The following is a 22,398-nucleotide window of genomic DNA, read 5'->3' as shown; positions in this document are numbered from 1 at the left end:
CTCTCTAATCCCACACTCGCAAAGTAAACAGTATTTTTGTGCAGACAGGGCAATTATCAGAACCTGTTACTGCTTACATTGTACTCCTCCCTGAAGAGTTTGCCGTCGTCTGCCGAGCGCAGCCTGTACTCCTCCTCCAGGTGGTCCACCGGGATGGGGAGGTAAGTCTTCGCAGCTGAAGGAGATCTGGGCAGGAGTACGACTGTCTGTTGCTCTGTGGGGGAGAACAGACGGTCTGTCACCCACAATGGACTGAATATTACTGTGAAATACCTCGTACATTTCAAAAAATTTGCAACAACTCTGTAATTAAAAAAAGTAATGTAAAAACAGGAATGGCTTTCAGATTAGTATCAAAACAATGACCAAAATCTGACATATTCAATTTGTTTGAATGTTGCTCAACAACACCTTAGTGATAACATTAATGCTACAGTGTGTAGGATTTAGTGCCATCTTGTGGTGAGGTTGCAGACTGCACTATGCCATTGGCAGTTACGATATTGTTTACATTTTTCGCATCTTCTGCGATGGGCATTTTCTTGTAATAGGCAACTGTATTTTCTGGAGTGTAAGTCACATTTGTCAGAAAATGCATCTTAAAGAAGAAAAACTCATACATATGTTGCTCTGTAGTATAAGTCGCACTTTCTTCTGTGTTATGTAATTTTAATTTAGGATTTTTTTGTTCACTGTTGTAGTGTACTTATTATTTGCATTTTCTTTTATTGTTGGAGTTTGTTTTGTTTAGTGTTTTGATTCCCGAGAATGTCCGATATAATGTCTGATATACTGTATTATAATTACTGTTATTAACAACAAACTTGTAATTTTTTTTTTTTTTTGGTATATAAGTCACACTGGAGTATGTCACAGGGCCTCCCAAGTTAGAAAAAACAAAACAAAAAAAACAGACTTGTATTCCAAAAAATAGGGTATGATCCTCCATTTCACAAAAATGAGGGTTCTTGAACTTCTTAACCTTCATTAGCAACCAGCGGACAGTGTGTAGGGAAGCAACCACAGATTCCTCTTCTTTTATCGACAGTGTTCCAGACTCACTGTAAAATGTGCAAAATGGAGTAAGTATGTCTCTTATGGGCTACTGTAGCAACATGTTAGTAGAACATGACGGCCTCCATGAGGGGGGCCCACTCCCATGTAGATATGATGGGCTCATTCTCAACACACATCAGTTCATTTTTGTCAAATTACATACAAATGTTGAACAGATAGTTATTAATGCTATACTCTATTTGTGCTAATAAACACCCATAAGTCCTACACGCTGTAGCTTTAAAGAGATAAGGAGTGTCAGTTATTAGCCAACCAAAAGCCCCTGAGGAGACGGCGCCTTCGTGCTGGTTTGTGGACAGAAACCTCTCCAAGACACCACAAAGACACCGTGTTAGCACTCACGCAAGTAGTGAGAGTGTTAGTAACCCAGGGATCCCAACACCAGCCACACTGTATACCTGACCTGGAGGTAAAGTCGTGTATAATGACTCAGTACTGTATCCAATGTCTAAAACACAACACACATTAAATCACGCACATGTAAACGGTGCCAAAAAACTGAGACAATGTTCAGAACTCACCGTACAGTTAAGCCTGGTTTCCACCAAGTGGTCTGGATTGGTACTGCACGTTACACAAAGCTATTCTGTGCATTTCCACATTCAGATTTAGGGACGGGTACCAAAATAACCGATCCGAATGGTACCACGTTTTGGCACCCTTTACTTAGGGTACCAAAATAACAGAACGGTTACAAAAACTAGGAACTAACCTTCTGCTGTCCACTGACTGGCTCATATCAACACAGGACCACGTCATCACCCTGCAACAGCTTACACACTATACAGAATCCTGTCAAAAATATACGCTGCATTTTAAATATCCACACAATGAATAATATCAGCAAAAAGGAGCCAAGCTTGGTCACACGAAGAGGTGCAGACTTTCCTGGTGATAATTGCGGAGGACCAAAGATATGATATCATGCTGCCCATCTTGATGACGTGCATGTCAAAGTCTACTTTGCTCCACCTACCAAACAAAGGGCACTGCTGGTAGTGGAAATACAAACCAAGTCATATTTAACCATTCTGAAAGATACCATACTGTGCTGTGCAGACCTGGACCTCTTGGTGGAAACGAGACTATACTGCGCCCTCTTTTATTCATTATAAATACAACACAAAGTGCACATAATAAGGATAAAACCAGACACTGGTGAACTTTGATGCACCAGATCAACCCGAAAAAGCAACTTTTTGCTTCCGTAATGCAAGAAAACTCACATTAAATGGATTCAGGTGGACCAGCGAATTTTGTCTGTTATAACTGAAATCTATTATACAACCCCTGGCAAAAATTATGGAATCACCGGCCTCGGAGGATGTTCATTCAGTTGTTTAATTTTGTAGAAAAAAAGGCAGATCACAGACATGCCACAAAACTAAAGTCATTTCAAATTGCAACTTTCTGGCTTTAAGAAACACTATAAGAAATCAGGAAAAAAAATTGTGGCAGTCAGTAACGGTTACTTTTTTAGACCAAGCAGAGGGAAAAAAATATGGAATCATGAAAAACAAAAGAACGCTCCAACACATCACTAGTATTTTGTTGCACCACCTCTGGCTTTTATAACAGCTTGCAGTCTCTGAGGCATGGACTTAATGAGTGACAAACAGTACTCTTTATCAATCTGGCTCCAACTTTCTCTGATTGCTGTTGCCAGATCAGGTTTGCAGGTTGGAGCCTTGTCATGGACCATTTTCTTCAACTTCCACCAAAGATTTTCAATTGGATTAAGATCCGGACTATTTGCAGGCCATGACATTGATCCTATGTGTCTTTTTGCAAGGAACGTTTTCACAGTTTTTGCTCTATGGCAAGATGCATTATCACCTTGAAAAATGATTTCATCATCCCCAAACATCCTTTCAATTGATGGGATAAGAAAAGTGTCCAGCTCTCCACAATTTCACTGATACTTACTGGACTGGTAAGCATTGAAAACCGAGATAGACATGTCCAAACCTGTCCTCTGGCATGCCGAAACGGAGGTGTTCCTTTGTCTCGCTTCCAAAGCGAATCGGTCGTGATGCGCGAAGCCTCCGCGCGGCTTTCCATGACAAAATCTCTTGTTAAAAGTGAAATCTGCTGGAAAATGGCTGATGTCCAGCTCTTGTGATAACCAGAGAAAGAGCACACAACGGTCTCGTATCCACAGAGCCATCAGCTCAGAAATGGTCCGGTGGCTTGTGCCGTGTCGTCGCAGCTCGGAGCACGGCGTGCTGAGCATCCTTAAAGGGGTCCTTAAAGCTGTACTACCAGACCTTATTCTCTGTGAAGCCCGTAAAATTTTCACCGAAAGCCAGATACATTTTTCGAATAGTTTCCAGGTGCCAGTCTCTAACAGCTTCTGAAAAAATTCTGATGGAAAAAACCCCCAAATCATTCCGCCATTTCCAGACAATGAAAATCCGACGACGGGGCGGGACCACTCCTTCCACAAGGCGTGCTCACAGGCGAATGACGTCACCGACAGGCGTGGAGAAACTCACGCATGCGCACAAGGGTTCAAGCTTGTCTGATGTGAAAACATATGAATCAAATCCATATAGTTTAAAAAAAAAATAAAAAGGTATGATACTTTATGGACAGACCTCGTATGATTGAAATGTAATCTGTGAGCCCACTGCAAAAACTTTTCAAAATATGATGGGAGAGGAAAGAGTGAAAACATAAAAGTGACCAATCACAGCCTTTGTGGTCTCAACTGTTTAGCAGGTGTGCACCAGGCTACGGGGAGGGTTCACGGCTCCACAGAAGGCTATGATCTAAGGTGGTTTGGTTCGTCACTCCCATCAATCTGTGTGAAACCTAGCACCATATTACAGTGAAGGCAGCAAGCAGCATTTTGATAATAATCACCGGACTTAACTAAAGGCTTCGATTAGGTGCTGTGTCTGAGCACGGTTTGAAAAAACTAAATGGCCGGTCTTTTAATCACGGAAATACAGTCCATCATCACCCCTCAAAAGTAACCATTTATGTACCACAGGCAGGTGGAGTGTGGTCATCTCCTTGGGATATCCCAGCAGCTAGGATCCTCAACACTAAGGCACCAATGTGCTGGATCACACTTAGAAAAATGTGCTACATGACCAAAATATCATAAATGACTCTCCTTCACAATGCAAGTGATACATAAGTGCTCGACTGGCACAACGTCATTCAGTCGGGACCCAAGAATCCGCCAAAGGGACAGAGTACAATGACATCCAGTCTTCGCCTTAGGTGACTGGTTAGCATCCTAGTCTCACAACCATATAGTAAGGCAGGACAAATACCCAAAAGACTTGGACCTTCATTGTCCTGTAAACATACTGGCTTCACCAAACACCTCTGTTCATCGACCTCATGACTTCATAATCTCTTTCCAGGCGTTTCTCGATCTCAAAGGTTGAGGATCCAGAGACATGAATCCAGCCAACTTTTACAAACTAAACTAAACTGCGGGAATGAATTATATGCGGCATGCATACAATAGCATTTCAGGTGCTATACAGTTTTTACAGAATTTTTTTGTTCTCTCTATGGCCACTTTAACGTTCAGTGAACACATTTATGTGCACACCTTAGAAATCAGGTTCTTTATTTGTGGTTTCAACCACTAAAACATGATCTCCTCCTCACAGTTTTTACGGTGGTCCAGTCCGTGAACTTTGGCTACAGGTGAATGTGTCATTCTCAAGTGCAAATGTGTGTGACACGCCTGTGCACCCCTGTACCTGTCTCTGCTTGTAATTACATCTATCAGACAGCACACAACACACATTATGATGTCATACAAAACTTAAACTGTTGTCTTGCGGCCTCGTCTCACCAAGACGCAAGTTTGGAGCACAGCTGTACACGGTGTGCATTCCTGTACGATCCTGCAGTAGCACCGTGCATCATTTTATAGTCAAAAAACAGATCTAGTGAGTACCTGAACTCCAAAGTACTGCCATAAAAAAAAAAAAAAAGAAACACGTGTGTAAATTCCTCTACCTCTCATCAGCTGCTGTTGTACTTCACACAAATCTGACAATACAGAACAGCTTCAAGGCTCGCCATGGCCGCGACGTGCGTGTGCAATGAGCGCTTCTGGTGACGGCTGCTGTTTGCATGCGCAGCTTCAATCTCGACAAAAAAAACTGCAATGACAGTATCTCATTATAGTCATCTGCTTCACGACATTAACCACAGGAAGTCACACATATCCACAACATGGTGGCAAATATGACACCAAACACACAACATGCCGACTGCACCTCTACTTCTTGTTTAACATGAGCATCTCACTGTCACCTAAAGGTTACATCGAAAGAATTCTCTGCTTCTTTTGTTGGATTATAGTAAAAGTCTCACCTTGTTCCTCCAGGATGCCATTCGGTACCTTCTTGTCGACTGTCGTGACAACTGCTTTTCTCTGGTTTTTTAACCTGACAAGAAAAAAATTAAAATTTTAAACAGCGTGGAAAAAAAAATTATCTTAATCTTTACTCTTTTATCGTGGCTAAACAATATCAAGACCAATGTCTATCTGTTGTACCATCTGAAGCTCGAGAAGCTGTTCTTTCTCATTAGCTGATGTCTCAGAAAGACGGCGCTCTCGTGTGAATGTGCTGCAAACGTCTTCTTCGTTCCCTCCCGCTGACTGCCTGAGGCTACTGTGACAGACTGACTGTTCTTCTCATGAGCATGAGAGGGTGTCAGCCTGCAAAACTTCCTGACTGTGCTCCGCCCCAGTGAGTACAGGAGGAAGTATTCGTCACCCTGAGCCCTGCCCGCCTGCTCCTGTACGGTGCCGCGGTGAGTCCTAGCAGAGGTTTTTGTTTTGTTTTTTACCTGAGGAAGTACCAGACCAGCAGCGTGATGATGAGCAGCAGCAGGGACAGGACCAGCACGGTGGGGAGGATGTGGGGGCTGGAAGACTTGGTGCCTTCTGAGGAAGAAGGAGAGGCAGAGAACAGGGGGTCAGGGGGTGCTGTCAACACAGACGCAGGAAGAGGCACAAGATTTATGTCCTTTGCACGTGTTGTTTTTATGTTGCTTGACTGCATGTGTGTAAATGTACGCTCTACATTGGATCCCAAATGTATTTCCAAGCGATTAGATTAGATTAGATTAGACAGAACTTCATTAATCCCTTGGGAAGACTCCCTCAGGGAAATTGAGGTTCCAGCAGCATTGTATAGCGGCACACAGGGTAAGAAGCACACAGAGTATCAAAAGTGAAAGTTTCCAAATATAAATATAAATACACAACATAAATTTTCTGGGATGCAAAGAATTAAGATCAATTTTGTTGAACTTTAAGATCTTACTACTACTGATCTTTGAGGCACCAAGACCAAACTGTATTCAGAATGGTGGTGGCTATCATATAGCTTGGCATATGGCTATGGCATATTACCTATAATATGTATATGTCACAGACATGAACGAGCAAAGCTCTTCAGCATTTCACCATGTCATTGAGGTCCTTCAGACTGTTTTTTGAGCAAATGCTTCAGGGGAGCATTAGCATGGCTAAAACCTTTCAGCTTCTGGGTATTACAGCCCTCTTAACCCCCTGCCACTTTAAGCATTTTTTTTAAATGTAGATGTAAATTAATATTCAAAGTTTTCAGCTAGTTGACAGTAGATCTGTATAATATGTCCAAATTATCATATCTCAATATTGTCATATCAATATGATATATGATATGACTATGATTTCACACAAAGTGCAGCAACAGTGAAAATTAAACATATTTAAACAAAACAGTAATAATACCACACTCATTTTGCACTCGTCATAAGGTTAGGATACTGTGCCCTCCAAAACTACTGGAACACCTGGTATTTCACACATTTTATTTTGTTTATGTCATTTCAAATACAAGAAATACAAAAAATAAAGAATAAAAATGTCTTAAATTATCTTCCTCAAACTCAAACTGAAAGCAAATCTCTAAAACTTGCTAATACCTGTAAATAATAATCAGTTTTATTGCCAGTTTTCTTTAAACAAGTCAGGGGATGGAAACATGAACATTTCCAAGTCATTGAATATGTCTTGGACTTTACTGACATCAATTATGAAGAAATACAAAAGTTTCTTTCACCAAAACATCAAATCTAGGCTTTCATCTTTTGCCAAATTGTAGCTGAACTTTCAGGTCTTCTTTTTAAGAAAATCCTCCTCTACACCACTTAATCAGGAAGCTGGATTTTATATTTTTAATTAATTTATATCAAGTTGTAGAGATCTGCTTTCAGTTTGAGTTTCAGGAAGTTAACTTTAGATTTATTTATTTAAAGTGTTGTAACTGGTTTGTCACTCAGACAGCAAAAAATAAAAATCACTTGTTTAAAAATCACTGGAAAAACACGTATATATAAGGCAACCAGAATTAAAGGAGAAATGCTGCTTTTAACAACCTGGGCCTCATTTCTGGCATAAAATACAGTCGTTTACTCACCAATATAAGTTTGGCGTCATTATTAGTCCATGGTTCAAATGATGTGTTCAGTTCAAATCTGAAGCAAACATTTTTCTTCTTCTACTAAGGTGGATTAGAACTTTTTGTGGTACACAACACCAACTACTGGACAGGAGGAACCTAGCAGTCAATATGACTCATTAAAAAATGCAGCTCTTTTCAACCAGACGTGTGGTGCCATCATATATCAATCATCTATGTCCAATCAGATTTCAGGGGAATCCAGTGCAAACCTGGCCTCCACTCTATCTCCACCCATGCCAGAAAGTGTTCAACATTTGACATTTCCTGTTTGACTGTGGACTCAAACTTTGGCACTTCCTGTTTCAGTGTGAACTTGCCACTGAGTTCCCGGAAGATTCCATGAGATCTCGTCTGTCAATCCAGGAAGTGTTTGACAATTGATATTTCCTGTTTCATTGTGGACTCAAAATTTGACACTTCCTGTTTGGGACTCCCTGTACCTTGAGCAAGCTTCGTGGCGCTGCACAACACTTCGCTCATATAACTTAGTTACAGAATTCTGTCCTACTGAAAAAGACTATAAAAACATATATATGGTTTGCACTCAGTCAGAAGACAAGAACTGGTGGAGCAAAATAGAAAAACAGCTTCTTACTTGGATTGTAACTAAGTACACTGATACTGTAGGATGCCTAGCACAGCCCAGTCTACGTGTTCTGCACAATACTATAATTAGTCCATTTTTCAAAGTGGACCTGGACCATACTGGAAGTCTGAGGCGGTGCATAATTTCCAAAAGCGTGCAAAGAGGAAGCCAGTTTGAAAAAACAATAAGCGATACACTGGCTAACCAGGCACCAGTTAGCTTGGCTCATTAGCATGTAGCTTAGACCACATATTCCCAGAGGAGTTGTAGTACAAATATACAGATCGCAGTTTGATTCCCATTATCTGCTTTACACTGCCTAAAATGGGTTCCAACCTTAGCTGGGAAAGTAAGTTTTGATGGACTGGTGTCCCGCTTCATGCTACAAAATACTGGCATTTGGCCTTGCCGCTTGCGTGTAGAAAGTTCTCCAGATTCTCTGAATATTCTGATTATATTATGGACTGTAGATGATGGAATCCCTAATTGCTTGCGATTGAATGCTGAGAAACACTGTTCTTAAACTGTTGGACTATTGTTTTCACACAATTGTTCACAAAGTGGTGATCCTTGCCCCATCTTTGCTTGTGAACAGCTGAGCCTTTTGGGGATGCTCCTTTTATACCCAATCATGACACTCACAATTAGTGTCCTCAATTCCCAAACACAGTGTTGTTAGAAGGAAAGGTGATGTAACGCAGTGATAAACATACCACTGTCCCAGCTTTTTTGAAACGTGTTGCAGGCATCCATTTCAAAATGAGCAAATATTTGCACAAAAACAATAAAGTCTATCAGTTGAACATTAAATATCTTGTCTTTGTGGTGTATTCAATTGAATATAGGTTGAAGGGGATTTTCAAATCATTGCATTCTGTTTTTAATCTACATTTTACACAACGTCCCAACTTCACTGGAACTGGGGTTGTATAACCAACTCAGGCATGAAACCAAATGGGGGCCAAATTAATAATAATAATAAAAAAATTTAACTGAACAATTCATAAAGGTTCCGTTCTTTTTAGTTTTTTAGTTTCATATCCTACAACAAATCACCAAGCCACCTAGTTGCCACTCCTGCACACTGCACCAGATGATGTGAATAAGTTCTATGTTGTCAAACCCTGTGAGCGCTAACTTAGCAAGTACACATATGGTGCAAAAATTGATAACACAAATGCTAATCTGGCATAATAACTGGTTTTAGCAGTATTTTGTCTGTAGAGGTAAATATTGGAGGGTGAACTAAAAACCTGCTGGTGTGTCTAACTGTATATGAGGACTTTTTAGAATAAAGACAGAGTTAGAAGTCAGTGCCACACAGCCAGCCATTAGGTTGCTTACAAAGGCGCACAATGAGCCGCAAATTACAGTCCAGGGTTGCTAACGTTCATTGTGATCCAGTAATAACAAGGCTGGAGAAAAGGCTATTATCAGTGTAAGAGACACATCATAATCATATCTATGGAGAAGTGATGAGTGCAGTGTGCAGAGAAAAAGGGATTTTGTTGCTGGAGCAAACTGTTCAGTCTCACATGGTGCGCTGGCCTCGCTGTTGTTCCTACCTTCTGTATGGTTTCCATTCGCCATGTAATTGGATGTTGTTGTGGTTGCCACCAAAAACAGAAGTGGGACCATTGTGACTGTGGGGGAAAACAAAATGAACACGGATATTAAATTTTTGTTTCAGACATGTTTTGCCAAGCAAATCAGGATCACGAGAACATGACAACACAGCCACACGGACGCCATCAGCGCTCAGGACGCACAAAAGCTGTTGACAAACAACTGGAGGGCATGTTTCTTTATTTGTGACGGCTGCCTTCAGGAATGTGCCCATTGAGGCAAAGGCCACAGAGACACACACTCATATCCTCTTCAGTCATAAAACTATCACTGTAATACTTGGTGCATCCACATGGGGGCACAATAGTCTAATCATTAAAAACAAGGCTCTGGCAACAAAGCACAAAGAATCAAACCAAAGCAAAAAATATCTAACCCAGTTAAGTGGAAAATTCAAACATTATTAAAACTACACATTACGAATAAAAAAGAAAACATGAAGTTATACAAATCTGCTTCCATTATTATATCTTGTATAGCACACCTACTTAAGATTTTCATACTTAAACAAACTGGCATATATTTTTTTTCTAGCACAAATAGATTTTCTGGTATCAAGCCCACTGTTTTAATATTGAAACCACCTATGGACAATTATGGAACCATGAACACTCATCTTTGATCCTGACTGCTGAACGTTGATTTTGATAATTGATCAATCTTCTTTGATCCTTATTGGTGACCTCTGATGATGACCTGTGATCCTAATTGATCATTTAAATTGTGACTGATTGTGCTGGTCACTGTGCTTAGATACTGGTCATGGACACTGATCACTGATCTTTGAATTTGACTACTCATTTTGATCCTGATTACTGTATTTTGATCTTAACTGCTGAACAATGATCTTGATATTTGATCTTGAGAACTTATCTTTGATCTGACTATCAATGTTTGATGCTGATCTGTGATCCTAATTGATAATCTTTGATCATGTTCATTGGTCCTGATCTCTGACCTTTAATCCTGATCTTTGAACCAAGCCACCAAACTTGGATCCTGATTGCTTTAACTTCTTGACCACCTTTCTTTGATCCTAAATGGTGACCTTTGATGAATACCTGTCATCCTAATTCCATCTTTGTTCATGATCTTTGACCCTGGTTAGCAAGCTTTGATCATGACCTTTGCTATTGAGATGAGATCCTGATCAGTCATCCAGATCACTAAACCTGGATCCTTATTGCTTTGACTCCTTGACTGTTTTGTTTTGATCTTGATTGTATCAAAGTTATCAGGATAAAGGAGCAAATCCTGACTTTTGATCCAATCAGACATCAAAAGACATCAAAGCTCAAAAGCAGGTTTCAGATCAAAGTAAATGTTATCAAATACCCAAGATTAAGGTAATCCTTGATCTTGATCATTAATCCAGTTCAGTGCCAAAATTTAAGCAAGTCATTCGTGACCAAATGTCTCCCTCGCCACCAGATTTCATCAACATGTTTGTGTCCTTTTGAGAGATTCTGCTGACAGAAAACAAATTTACAGGCATCAGACACATGACATCTTTGATGTAGGTAACTACAGTGAACCAGGAACCAAGAACCAAGAAAATGGAACCAGCTACATTTTAATACACTCAACAAAAATATAAACGCAACACTTTTGGTTTTGCTCCCATTTTGTATGAGATGAACTCAAAGATCTAAAACTTTTTCCACATACACAATATCATCATTTCCCTCAAATATTGTTCACAAACCAGTCTAAATCTGTGATAGTGAGCACTTCTCCTTCGCTGAGATAATCCATCCCACCTCACAGGTGTGCCATACCAAGATGCTGAGTAGACACCATGATTAGTGCACAGGTGTGCCTTAGACTGCCCACAATAAAAGGCCACTCTGAAAGGTGCAGTTTTATCACAGCACAATGCCACAGATGTCGCAAGATTTGAGGGAGCGTGCAGTTGGCATGCTGACAGCAGGAATGTCAACCAGAGCTGTTGCTCGTGTATTGAATGTTCATTTCTCTACCATAAGCCGTCTTCAAAGGCGTTTCAGAGAATTTGGCAGTACATCCAACCAGCCTCACAACCGCAGACCACGTGTAACCACACCAGCCCAGGACCTCCACATCCAGCATGTTCACCTCCAAGATCGTCTGAGACCAGCCACTCGGACAGCTGCTGAAACAATCGGTTTGCATAACCAAAGAATTTCTGCACAAACTGTTAGAAACCGTCTCAGGGAAGCTCATCTGCATACTCGTCGTCCTCATCGGGGTCTCGACCTGACTCCAGTTCGTCGTCGTAACCGACTTGAGTGGGCAAATGCTCACATTCTTGGAAGCTGAAACTGTCCCAGTTCTTGCATGGCCAGCATACTCACCGGACATGTCACCCATTGAGCATGTTTGGGATGCTCTGGACCGGCGTATACGACAGCGTGTACCAGTTCCTGCCAATATCCAGCAACTTCGCACAGCCATTGAAGAGGAGTGGACCAACATTCCACAGGCCACAATTGACAACCTGATCAACTCTATGCGAAGGAGATGTGTTGCACTGCATGAGGCAAATGGTGGTCACACCAGATACTGACTGGTATCCCCCCCCCAATAAAACAAAACTGCACCTTTCAGAGTGGCCTTTTATTGTGGACAGTCTAAGGCACACTTGTGCACTAATCATGGTGTCTAATCAGCATCTTGATATGGCACACCTGTGAGGTGGGATGGATTATCTCAGCGAAGGAGAAGTGCTCACTATCACAGATTTAGACTGGTTTGTGAACAATATTTGAGGGAAATGGTGATATTGTGTATGTGGAAAAAGTTTTAAATCTTTGAGTTCATCTCATACAAAATGGGAGCAAAACCAAAAGTGTTGTGTTTATATTTTTGTTGAGTGTAATAAACTAATAATTCTAATTCTAATAATTCCCATCAAACTATTTCAGCACTTGGTGCAAAGGCAGAATTCAGAATTCCTTTTATTGTGTTGATAATTTGTTTGACCACAGTTGTGCTATAAATTCAAATTGCACTCTTTCGCAATACAGCAGCATTGTTGTTTCAAACAATGTGCTGACAAAAGCAAAATCACATGTTCCCTGATTCTGAAAATGGAGCAGAATGCTCCTTTCATCAATGCATTATCACATTAAAGGGAACAAAAAAGAGAAAATCAGCTGTCTGAAGATGTGGTGATGTCCAGGATAAAGGGTCTTGTTCTAAAACATCAAAACAAACTTTGGGCCCACATGCACACCAACAATGGGACTAAATAGGCCTGAATGGAAAGAAAGCACATTAAGGGAACTTTCACGCCATAATTCATTGATAATATTACCCCAAAATAAAACGCCCAGAGGAGGGGCAAACGTGTCCGAGTATTCTGACACATTTGGGAGCCTGTAAGCGATGATAAATTTGCATTTGTGTGTGTGTGTGTGTGTGTGTGTGTGTGTGTGTGTGTGTGTGTGTGTGTGTGTGTGTGTGTGTGTGTGTGTGTGTGTGTGTTTGTGTGCGCTCTGCAGCTGTGGGCTAAAACACAGCCGGGGCCAAGAGGATGGTCAATGAAGACACTGTGCTGAAGCGTCCAAGCTGTGCTGCAGTGTCCCGTAAAGTGTCCAGGCAGGACAGCGGAGGAATGCGGAGGCAGCAGAGCACAGAAGGTGTGCAGCAGGGAGAGACCAGCACAAGGTCCAGGTCAATAATATTTCCTGGAGCGATTAATAAACCCTGACATGTCAAGCCCCTGCTCCACAGGGAAGACTGATGAGAGAATTCTAATGAGAGGAGAGGAGCAGCCCCCCCACCCCCCACCGCCTATTTCTCCTCCCGCTTTAATACTTCCTCTGGAAATGTCAAATGGGGAGAAAGCTTGGCTTTGCTGAGACACTGAGCAAATATTAGCGTAGTGTGTGTGAAACCTCGGGGTAAAAACGTGTGTGTGAGGGTTAGACGATGTGGAGATACACTTGTGCGGCTGACTGATGTGTGTTGTATCCATTTGTGTGATGGTTCAAAGGGGCTGCCAAATCTTAGCTTCAAGCTAACTCAAAGTGATGCTCAGGCTAGCAAGGCATAGGGCTGAAATAATTAATAAAAAGAAAAATTACATTAAATTCAACTCTCATGAATATGTCAATTTGAGCCCAAACTCAAACCATCATGTTAACAAGATATGCCACGTAAGGCCCCATAAAAAACAAAACATTAGTTTATCATCCCCGCCTGCATGCTGAAATCAGCCCGCATCAACTTTTTCTTTTTTTGCCAAATTTCATTGACGGCAGTACAGCTGGTGCAAGAACCAGCATGTCTGCTAGGTGGCAAGTATGCTTTGGCCAAAGACGGCCAAAGTTTACCGAGCCGGACCCGGAACTTGTTGAACTGAGCTTGTTGTCATTGACAAACAGTCAGTTGCTCCATCTCACTCACACACAGTACGCATGTTTATCACACTACTAGTGTGCAGGACACTGATTTTATTCAACATGGAAACACAATTTATTTTAAAAATATCTGATATTTTCAGTTCCTCACTTGGTATGCAGGTGCTGTATGTTGTTTTTCAGGTCTGAAATGACGTTGCATGTATCCGTTTCTAAGAAAATAAATAAATAAGTAAAAATCCGCCCTCCTACATCACTTTTTTCTGATGTCAAGGATGATAAACTAATGTTTTTTGTTTTTTATTTTAATGGGGCCGAATACAGCTTTTATAAAAAGTGCTTTGATGAAGTGCAAAGGTGTTAAAAAAAAAAAAAAAAAAAACAGGTTAATATTGACTTCAGTTAGTTTTAAGATAATCCTGGATACTATAAATACATTCCTTTCTTCCTTCTTATTCTTATTTGGGTTTATATAATGGCTGAGTGGATCCTTGTCATTTGATTGATGGGTTGTATGTCACGTGACATGGATTATTCGTACCATTTGGTGTTTTGTTTCATTCGCCGTGCAACAGTTCTTTTTTAGCATGCAATTTTGGTGCTATATGAAATTTGCTATTGCACGGCCCGACTACCGCATGCACTCCCACTACCGGGGGCATGTTTAGCTAAACATGGCGGAGTTTGTTTTGCTGACAGATGACAATTTGAAGGAGCTAATTTACGCTGGCTTATTCTTCTAACACACACACAAAATCCACTACACTGTAAGCCATCTGGAGGCATGAAGAGCTGTTAGGATGAAAAGCTGGACAAATTTCTTACAAGATTTTTTGCTGGACTGAGGAACTACACAAAGTCTTTTTTCACAAAGTACATGAAGTCAGTTACGGCATCACGGACTACACTGTAGCAATTTTGGACTCCAATTTAAAGTTTGTGTTGGACTGTTAAGCAGCAGTGGAACACCAAAATGTAAGTCCCTTTTCTGTTGTTTAGAAATTAATAAAATATCAAATGACAAGGATCTATTTTAGCTCTTATATAAAACAAATAATGAATGTTTTTCATTCTTTCAATGGAACGAATATTTAATTCGGTGAAAGATGGAATGTTCCATTCAATGAGGCAAAGCTGAGTTGAATGGAACATTCCATCTTTCACCTCATGAAATGTTCATACCATTAAACTCATAAACATCCATTATTTGTATAATATAAACCCAGGTAATTTGCTCTGAACCCCACAACCCACAAACAGGTTTCAATTTCAATTTGTTTTCATCTATATAGCATGAAATCACAACAAAGTTGCCTCAACGCACTTCACATAACCCCCAGAACAAGCACACAGGCGACACTGGTAAGGAAAAACTCCCTCTGATGATTTGAGGAAGAAACCTCAAGCAGACCAGACTCAAAGGGGCGACCTTCTGCTTGGGCCATGCTACAGACACAATTTCCAAAACAATTCATAAAATGAATTTGAATAATTTTCCATTTCAATTTACTTCCTTTATATAGCACCAAATCACAACAGAGTTGCCTCAAGGCGCTTCACACAGGTAAGGTCTAACTTTACCAACCCCCAGAGCAACAGTGGTAAGGAAAAACTCCCTCTGAGGAAGAAACCTCAAGCAGACCAGACTCAAAGGGGTGACCCTCTGCTTGGGCCATGTTACAAACATAAATTACAGAGATAATTCACAGAACAATTCACGGACGAATACACAAGAATTGCTGTTGGTGCACAGGACAGGAGGATCGCCAACACAAACATAACTCCCATCTCTGGATGGAGCTGCACCTTAAACAGAGAAAAAACAGAATCAGGCATCAGAAAGACAAAAAATACTGTATAATTTGCCAGCATTAATCAACAAGAAAAACAGAAGAAATACTAAGGTGATCGCCGGCCACTAGCCCTAAACTTCACTAAAAGACCCAGAATTTAGGTAAAGTTGAGGCCGCAGCCCACTTCAATTACTAATAACATGAATTAAAAGATTCTCTACAATTCTCTACAAGAGTCAAATTCTCTACAAGAGTCAAGACAGAAGTCAGACTACCAGAGCAAGAATTTTAGCTGAGGAAGCTTCTGTGATTTGAAGCGAAACGTCCTCGTGTCAAGCAACCCAGTCCAGTCGAAGATTCAAGCTTCTCTACTATGAATTAAAAGAGTAAAAAGCGTAAAACAAAACTGCACCAGTATGCTAGCCATATGAAAGGGAAAATAAGTGTGTCTTAAGTCTGGACTTGAAAGTCTCCACAGAATCTGATTGTTTTATTGACGCAGGGAGATCATTCCACAGAACAGGGGCACGAGCAGAGAAGGCTCTGTGACCCGCAGACTTCTTATTCACCCTAGGGACACAAAGTAGTCCTGCACCCTGAGAACGTAAAGCCCGGGCCGGTACGTAAGGTTTAATTAAGTCAGCTACGTAGGGAGGTGCCAGTCCATGAATAATTTTATAGGTTAGTAGCAGAACTTTAAAATCTGATCTCACCGATCTCACGTTTTATTTCCAAAGTATTAGAGAAAGTGGTGGCCAAACAGCTTAATGAGGTTTTAGCTGAACATAATATTCTTGATAAATTCCAGTCTGGGTTCCGCCACTTGCACTCTACAGAAACTGCCCTTCTCAGAGTTTCAAATGATATTTTAATGCGCAGAGATGCAGGTGAATATTCTGTGCTTGTCCTTTTGGATCTCTCTGCAGCTTTTGACACGGTGGATCATGGAGTCTTAGTTGAGAGACTAAGGACTTGGGTGGGCATTTCTGGGTCTGCTCTGGACTGGTTTCTGTCTTATCTTTCACACAGGACTTTCGCTGTTGCTGCTGGTAAATTTATGTCCTCCTCTGCCATGCTATCCTGTGGTGTGCCTCAGGGTTCTGTTCTGGGACCTATATTGTTTGCTCTATATTTGCTCCCATTTGGTCATGTCTTGAGTAGTTTTAAAGATGTCTCCTACCACTGTTATGCGGATGACATCCAGCTGTACATCTCATTCACTCCTCAAACGGTCTCTAGGGTATCTGCTCTTCAGAACTGTGTTGAGGTTATTGGTGACTGGATGGTGGCCAACTATTTGTTCTTAAATATAGCAAAGATTGAGGTCCTTGTTTGTGCCCCTGATGAGTTTGTTCCCACTGTGGTTGGGAATCTTGGTTCTCTGGCCCCTTTTGTTCGCTCAGCAGTGAGGAACTTGGGTGTTACATTTGATCACTCCCTCAATTTTGACGCGTATGTTACCCGCCTGGCACAGTCTTGTTTTTTCCATTTGCGCAATATTGCCTGTCTGCGCAGCATTGTGTCTCGGGCGGAGATGGAGATGATCATTCATGCATTTGTTGTTGTGTGGGCTGCTGAAGAGGAGGTACTGCTGGCCCACCACCACCAGAGGGCGCCCCTGCCTGGAGTGCGGGCTCCAGGCACCGGAGGGCGCTGCCGCCTCACAGGAGCAGCCAGGGTGACAGCTGTCACCCATCACCTGAGACAGCTGATATCACTCAACAGGGAGGTATATCAGCAGGACGGCATCTCCACCTCATTGCCGAGATATCGCTCTACCAAGGAGGTAACGAACTCAGCCAGCCATACGGATTAATCCATTGTTGCTTGTGTGTAAAACGACTGAGGACTGAAAAGGACGTATTTGGATAAGTACTCTTATTCCCACATTACAGCATTGTTTCTGAGTAGAGGTGGAGGTGGTGTTTTCCAATCTGACTGTTTCTGTTCCTCGCCAGCAGTACCGGATCCGACGAGCGGAGGCAGTGATCACCTGGGAGTTCGGGACTTGGCGGCTCCAGTATTCCCGGGTTTCGGTGGCAGAGGAAATCGGGTGGTTCCGGTTCGACTTGGACAGATGTCTCCTATCGTCGAGCCTGCCCACACGACACCGTTGGAATTCGACTTGTGACCAAAATTGTAATTTGTTGTGTTTGTGCGTGTTCACAACAGTAAAGCTTTGTTATTTGACTTTCTTCATTGTCCGTTCATTTGCGCCCCCTGTTGTGGGTCCGTGTACTGACACTTTCCCAACATTTGTGTCATCACGTTTGGATTACTGTAACTCTCTATTTTTTAGCCTTAGCGAGTCCTCTTTGGACCGCTTACAAACGGTTCAGAATGCGGCTGCGAGGCTGCGGACGAGGTCATCAAAGAGGTCACATATAACCCCAATCCTCTCCTCCTTGCACTGGCTCCCCATCCATTTCAGACTCCAATTTAAAATTCTAGTACTGACTTTTAGAGCTCTGCATGGTCAAATGCCATCTTATATCACTGAGCTATTACATCCATATGTGACAAGTAGGTCTCTGAGGTCTTCGGACCTGGGCCTATTGGTTGTGCCTAGGACAAGACTGAAGACCAGGGGAGACTGTGCTTTCGAGGTGGTGGCACCTAAAATGTGGAATGCATTGCCTTTGGACCTACGCTCCGTGGACTCTGTTGAAACATTTAAAGTGAAGCTAAAGACCCTTTTGTATAGGCTGGCTTTTACCTAGTTTTTATGGTTTTATGTTTCTGCTGTTTTTAGTTTCTCTGTTCTTATGTGAAGCACTTTGTGATTTCTATCTTGAAAGGTGCTATATAAATAAACCTTACTTACTTACTTACTTACTGGGACAGGAAGCCAGTGAAGAGACGCCAAAATGGGTGTAATGTGGTCAAACTTTCTGCTTCGTGTCAAAAGTCTGGCTGCAGCATTTTGAACCAATTGGAGACCCCTAATGCTAGACTGCGGTAAACCAGAAAATAGAACATTGCAGTAGTCCAATCTAGAAGAGCTGAACACATGGATCAGGGTCTCAGCATCAGCCATAGACAGGATGGGATGAATCTTCGCTATATTTCGCAGGTGGAAGAAAGCAGTCCTAGTAATATTTCTAATATGGAGGCCAAAGGACAATGAAGGATCAAAAATTACCCCAAGTTTCCTCACTTTGTCAGTGTGATGTATGACACACGAGCCTAGACTGAGTGTTAACTGGTCAAATTGATGCCGATGTCTCACTGGACCAAGAACCATCATTTCAGTCTTTTCAGAGTTTAAAAGTAGGAAGTTTCTAGACATCCAACTTCTCACTGCTGCAAGGCAATCTTCTAAGGATTTTATGTGAATGAGATTACCAGCAGCTATCGGCATGTATAACTGAGTATCATCTGCATAGCAGTGAAAGGTAATCCCAAAACGACGCAATATGTGCCCAAGGGGTGTTATATAAAGGGAGAAAAGCAGGGGACCTAAGACAGACCCCTGTGGAACCCTAAATTTCATGTCACTAATGTTAGAGGTAGTGTTACTGTACAAAACACAGTGAGAACGACTGGTCAAGTATGACATCAGCCATGCAAGGGCACTCCCAGTAATCCCAAAATGATTTTCCAGCCTATCAAGTAGTATATGATGATCCACTGTATCGAATGCAGTGCTGAGATCTAACAGCAACAGAACCGTAGTGGTGTCTGAATCCATTGTAAGCAGAAGATCATTCACCACTTTAGTGAGGGCCATTTCTGTGGAATGATATTTTCTAAAAGCAGACTGCAGCGGCTCAAAGAGATTATTCTCAGTAAGATAGTCTACAAGCTGCCGTGACACCACTTTTTCCAGAAGTTTAGAGCAAAATGATACATTTGATATCGGCCGATAGTTTTTCAATACACTAGGGTCAAGATTAGGTTTCTTAAGTAATGGTTTAATCACTGCAGATTTGAAACATTTAGGAACAGATCCAGAAGTTAAAGAAAGATTAATAATTTCCAGCACAATCGGCCCAAGAGTGGGCCACAGGTCCTTAAACAGTTTTGTTGGTATAGGATCAAATAAACAGGTTGTGCTTTTTGTTGACGTTACGAGTTTCGTCAGCATGTCTAGAGAGATACCATCAAATTCTGTAAATCTAGGTAATACCTCAGTAGTGGCGCCCACCTCAATAGCAGGGTGTAGTGGCTGGGTTAAGGCATGCTGGGATATGTTCAACCTAATGTCATCTATTATCTTCTCAAAGTAATCCAGGAAATCTTGTACACAATCTTGAATACGTTTGAAAGACATGTTTTGTTTAAATAAAATAATAATAATAATAATAATAATAATAATTACATCACTTATCAAAGTCAGAAACTGTAAAAACAGAAATTCTCATCAGCTTTTTAATTAACCATGTGAACTGAATGTTTTATTCAGGAAAAACAACCAAACTGGAGTTTAAAAAGTGATATAAGAAAAAATATAAAGTGCATATATACGAGGGCTGTCAATAAAGTATACAGAGAAGTTTCAGAAGAAGTCGGTTTCAGCATTTTATCCGGCTTTCAGTGGAGTGAGTATATGAGAAATTGTTTAACAGCTGGACATGTTCCAACTTGTCCTTAAGGCTTCCAACAGAGGTGTTTTTCCTGTGGCGGAGCGTCCCGGCGGCTGCGAGCCGACGCTGCAATCCGCCCGCACGTCTTTCATTAAAAAAATCTCCTTTAACAGTGGAATATCCGGATAAAATGCTGAAACCGACTTCTTCTGAAACTTCTCTGTTCTCTCACGACATCCTGGATCAATAGAGCCTGAAATGTGGAGGTTTTCAGCTTGAAACAGGCTGATGACGGCGCCTGGGACCGCTGCACGACATCCCGCACCGTGGGAAGTCCTTAAAGCGACAGTATCACCTCAAAATCTCTCATCAGCCGTTAAATTTTTCACGGAAAACCAGCTTAATTTTTCGAACCGTGTCCACTTCGATGTGTCTCACAGGTTTAGAAAAAATTTTGATCAAACAAAGCGCCAGTCTCTCAGCAACTTCTCAGACAAAGGAATTCCGACGAGGGGCTGGACGACTCCTCCCACAAGGAGTGCTCACAGGCGAATGACGTCACCGACAGGCGTGGAAAAACTCACGCATGCGCACGAGGGTTCAAGCATGTCTGACGTAAAAACATATGAATGAAATCCATATAGTTTTTGAAAAAAATAAAAAGGACCTATACTTTATTGACAGCCCTCGTATGTATGTATGTATGTATATATATATATATATATATATATATATATATATATATATATATATATATGTGTGTGTGTGTGTGTGTGTATGTGTGTGTGTGTGCATAGACAGACTTCTGATCCACCTCCTCAGAAGTGTCTACTTCTTGTAAACCCTTCGCTGCTCAACTGCTGAGCCTCTCCTAGACCAGCATTTCTCATCACGTCATCCCAGTAGTCTCCTTCCCCAAATCTGTGACATGTCTGAGCAGGATGCCCAATGGAACAACATCTCTCATTGAACAGCTTCCCTTTTCTTAGGAATGTCTCCAACATAACTATAAATAAGGCTGCTTGCTGTCCTTCTGAATAGCTGATGTCAGGCTCTGCAGAAAACAGTCAAGACCACAAGTCTCAAATTACAATAAACCAACATCTCCACATTGTATGCGTTGTCATCTGTGTTTTGCCCTTTCAACATTTTGCAATCAGCAGCCACTCACTAACCACCTGCCATAATGAAAATGGATCATGGGAGATGTCAGCTCATGGGATGGTCTAAGGCGTTCTTATTTTGTGATAGGAGACATTTGCACATAGCCTTGGAGAAGAATGTTATGATGGTCAGCCATTTAGCCGTGAGCTCTTGTGGCTGACCCACAGGTAGCCACAGGTATCTTGGGTATGAATTTTAGCCTGCGTGTTCGAGATACAATGTTTTCATGGTACATCTATTTTGTCATCACATTTTTAACATTATACAGGTGTCTGATTGCATCTGGACAGGCATGTGACAACTATCTGATAACAACCTACCAAAGTAGTTCACTTCTTCTTGAATCAAAGGATGAACTCAAAAACTTCTAAAAACAGAACCCAGGTTGAAAATACTCACTCTGACCAGAGCTGTACACGGTGCACCCAGAAAGTATTCACAGCGCTGCACTTGTTCCACATTTTGTTATCATACAGCCTTATTACAAAATGGATGGAATTCATTTTATTTCTACACACAATACCCCATAATGACAATGTGAAAAATGTTTTGAGATTTGCAAATGTATTAAAAAGAAAAAAAAAACTAAGAAATCACATGTAAATAAGCTTTCACAGTCTTTGCCATGAAGCTCAAAATTGAGCTCAGGTGCATCCTGTTTCCACTGATTATCCTTGAGATGTTTCTACAGCTTAACTGGAGTCCACATGGGGTAAAATCAGTTGAATGGACATGATTTGGAAAGACACACACCTGTCTACATATAAGGTCCCACAGTTGTGCATGTCAGAG

The 22,398-nt window shown here is 41.4% G+C and overlaps 1 protein-coding gene across 4 annotated transcripts in view; it reads right to left on the bottom strand.

Annotated features, from left to right (window-relative positions):
* ptprea (protein tyrosine phosphatase receptor type Ea) overlaps positions 1–22,398 on the bottom strand; it is a 201,916-nt gene that overhangs the window by 38,706 nt on the left and 140,812 nt on the right. Inside the window, exons 3-7 of one of the 4 annotated variants that reach the window (XM_034193179.1) lie at positions 9,720–9,797; positions 5,905–6,001; positions 5,425–5,498; positions 1,481–1,525; positions 78–214 (exon numbers count right to left, since the gene is read on the bottom strand). In XM_034193179.1, coding sequence (XP_034049070.1) covers positions 78–214; positions 1,481–1,525; positions 5,425–5,498; positions 5,905–6,001; positions 9,720–9,792 — 426 coding nt within the window. In that variant the 5' untranslated portion in view covers positions 9,793–9,797. Of the gene's footprint in view, positions 1–77; positions 215–1,480; positions 1,526–5,424; positions 5,499–5,608; positions 5,830–5,904; positions 6,002–9,719; positions 9,798–22,398 lie in introns of those variants that run through there. The other 3 variants (XM_034193180.1, XM_034193181.1, XM_034193182.1) reach the window with 3 other exon arrangements.

Source organism: Thalassophryne amazonica, chromosome 18 (genome assembly GCF_902500255.1).
Source record: "Thalassophryne amazonica chromosome 18, fThaAma1.1, whole genome shotgun sequence".
In the NCBI taxonomy this organism is placed as follows: domain Eukaryota; kingdom Metazoa; phylum Chordata; class Actinopteri; order Batrachoidiformes; family Batrachoididae; genus Thalassophryne; species Thalassophryne amazonica.
Note: the sequence above shows the minus strand (reverse complement) of the source record. Positions and strands in the feature narration are given on the sequence as shown.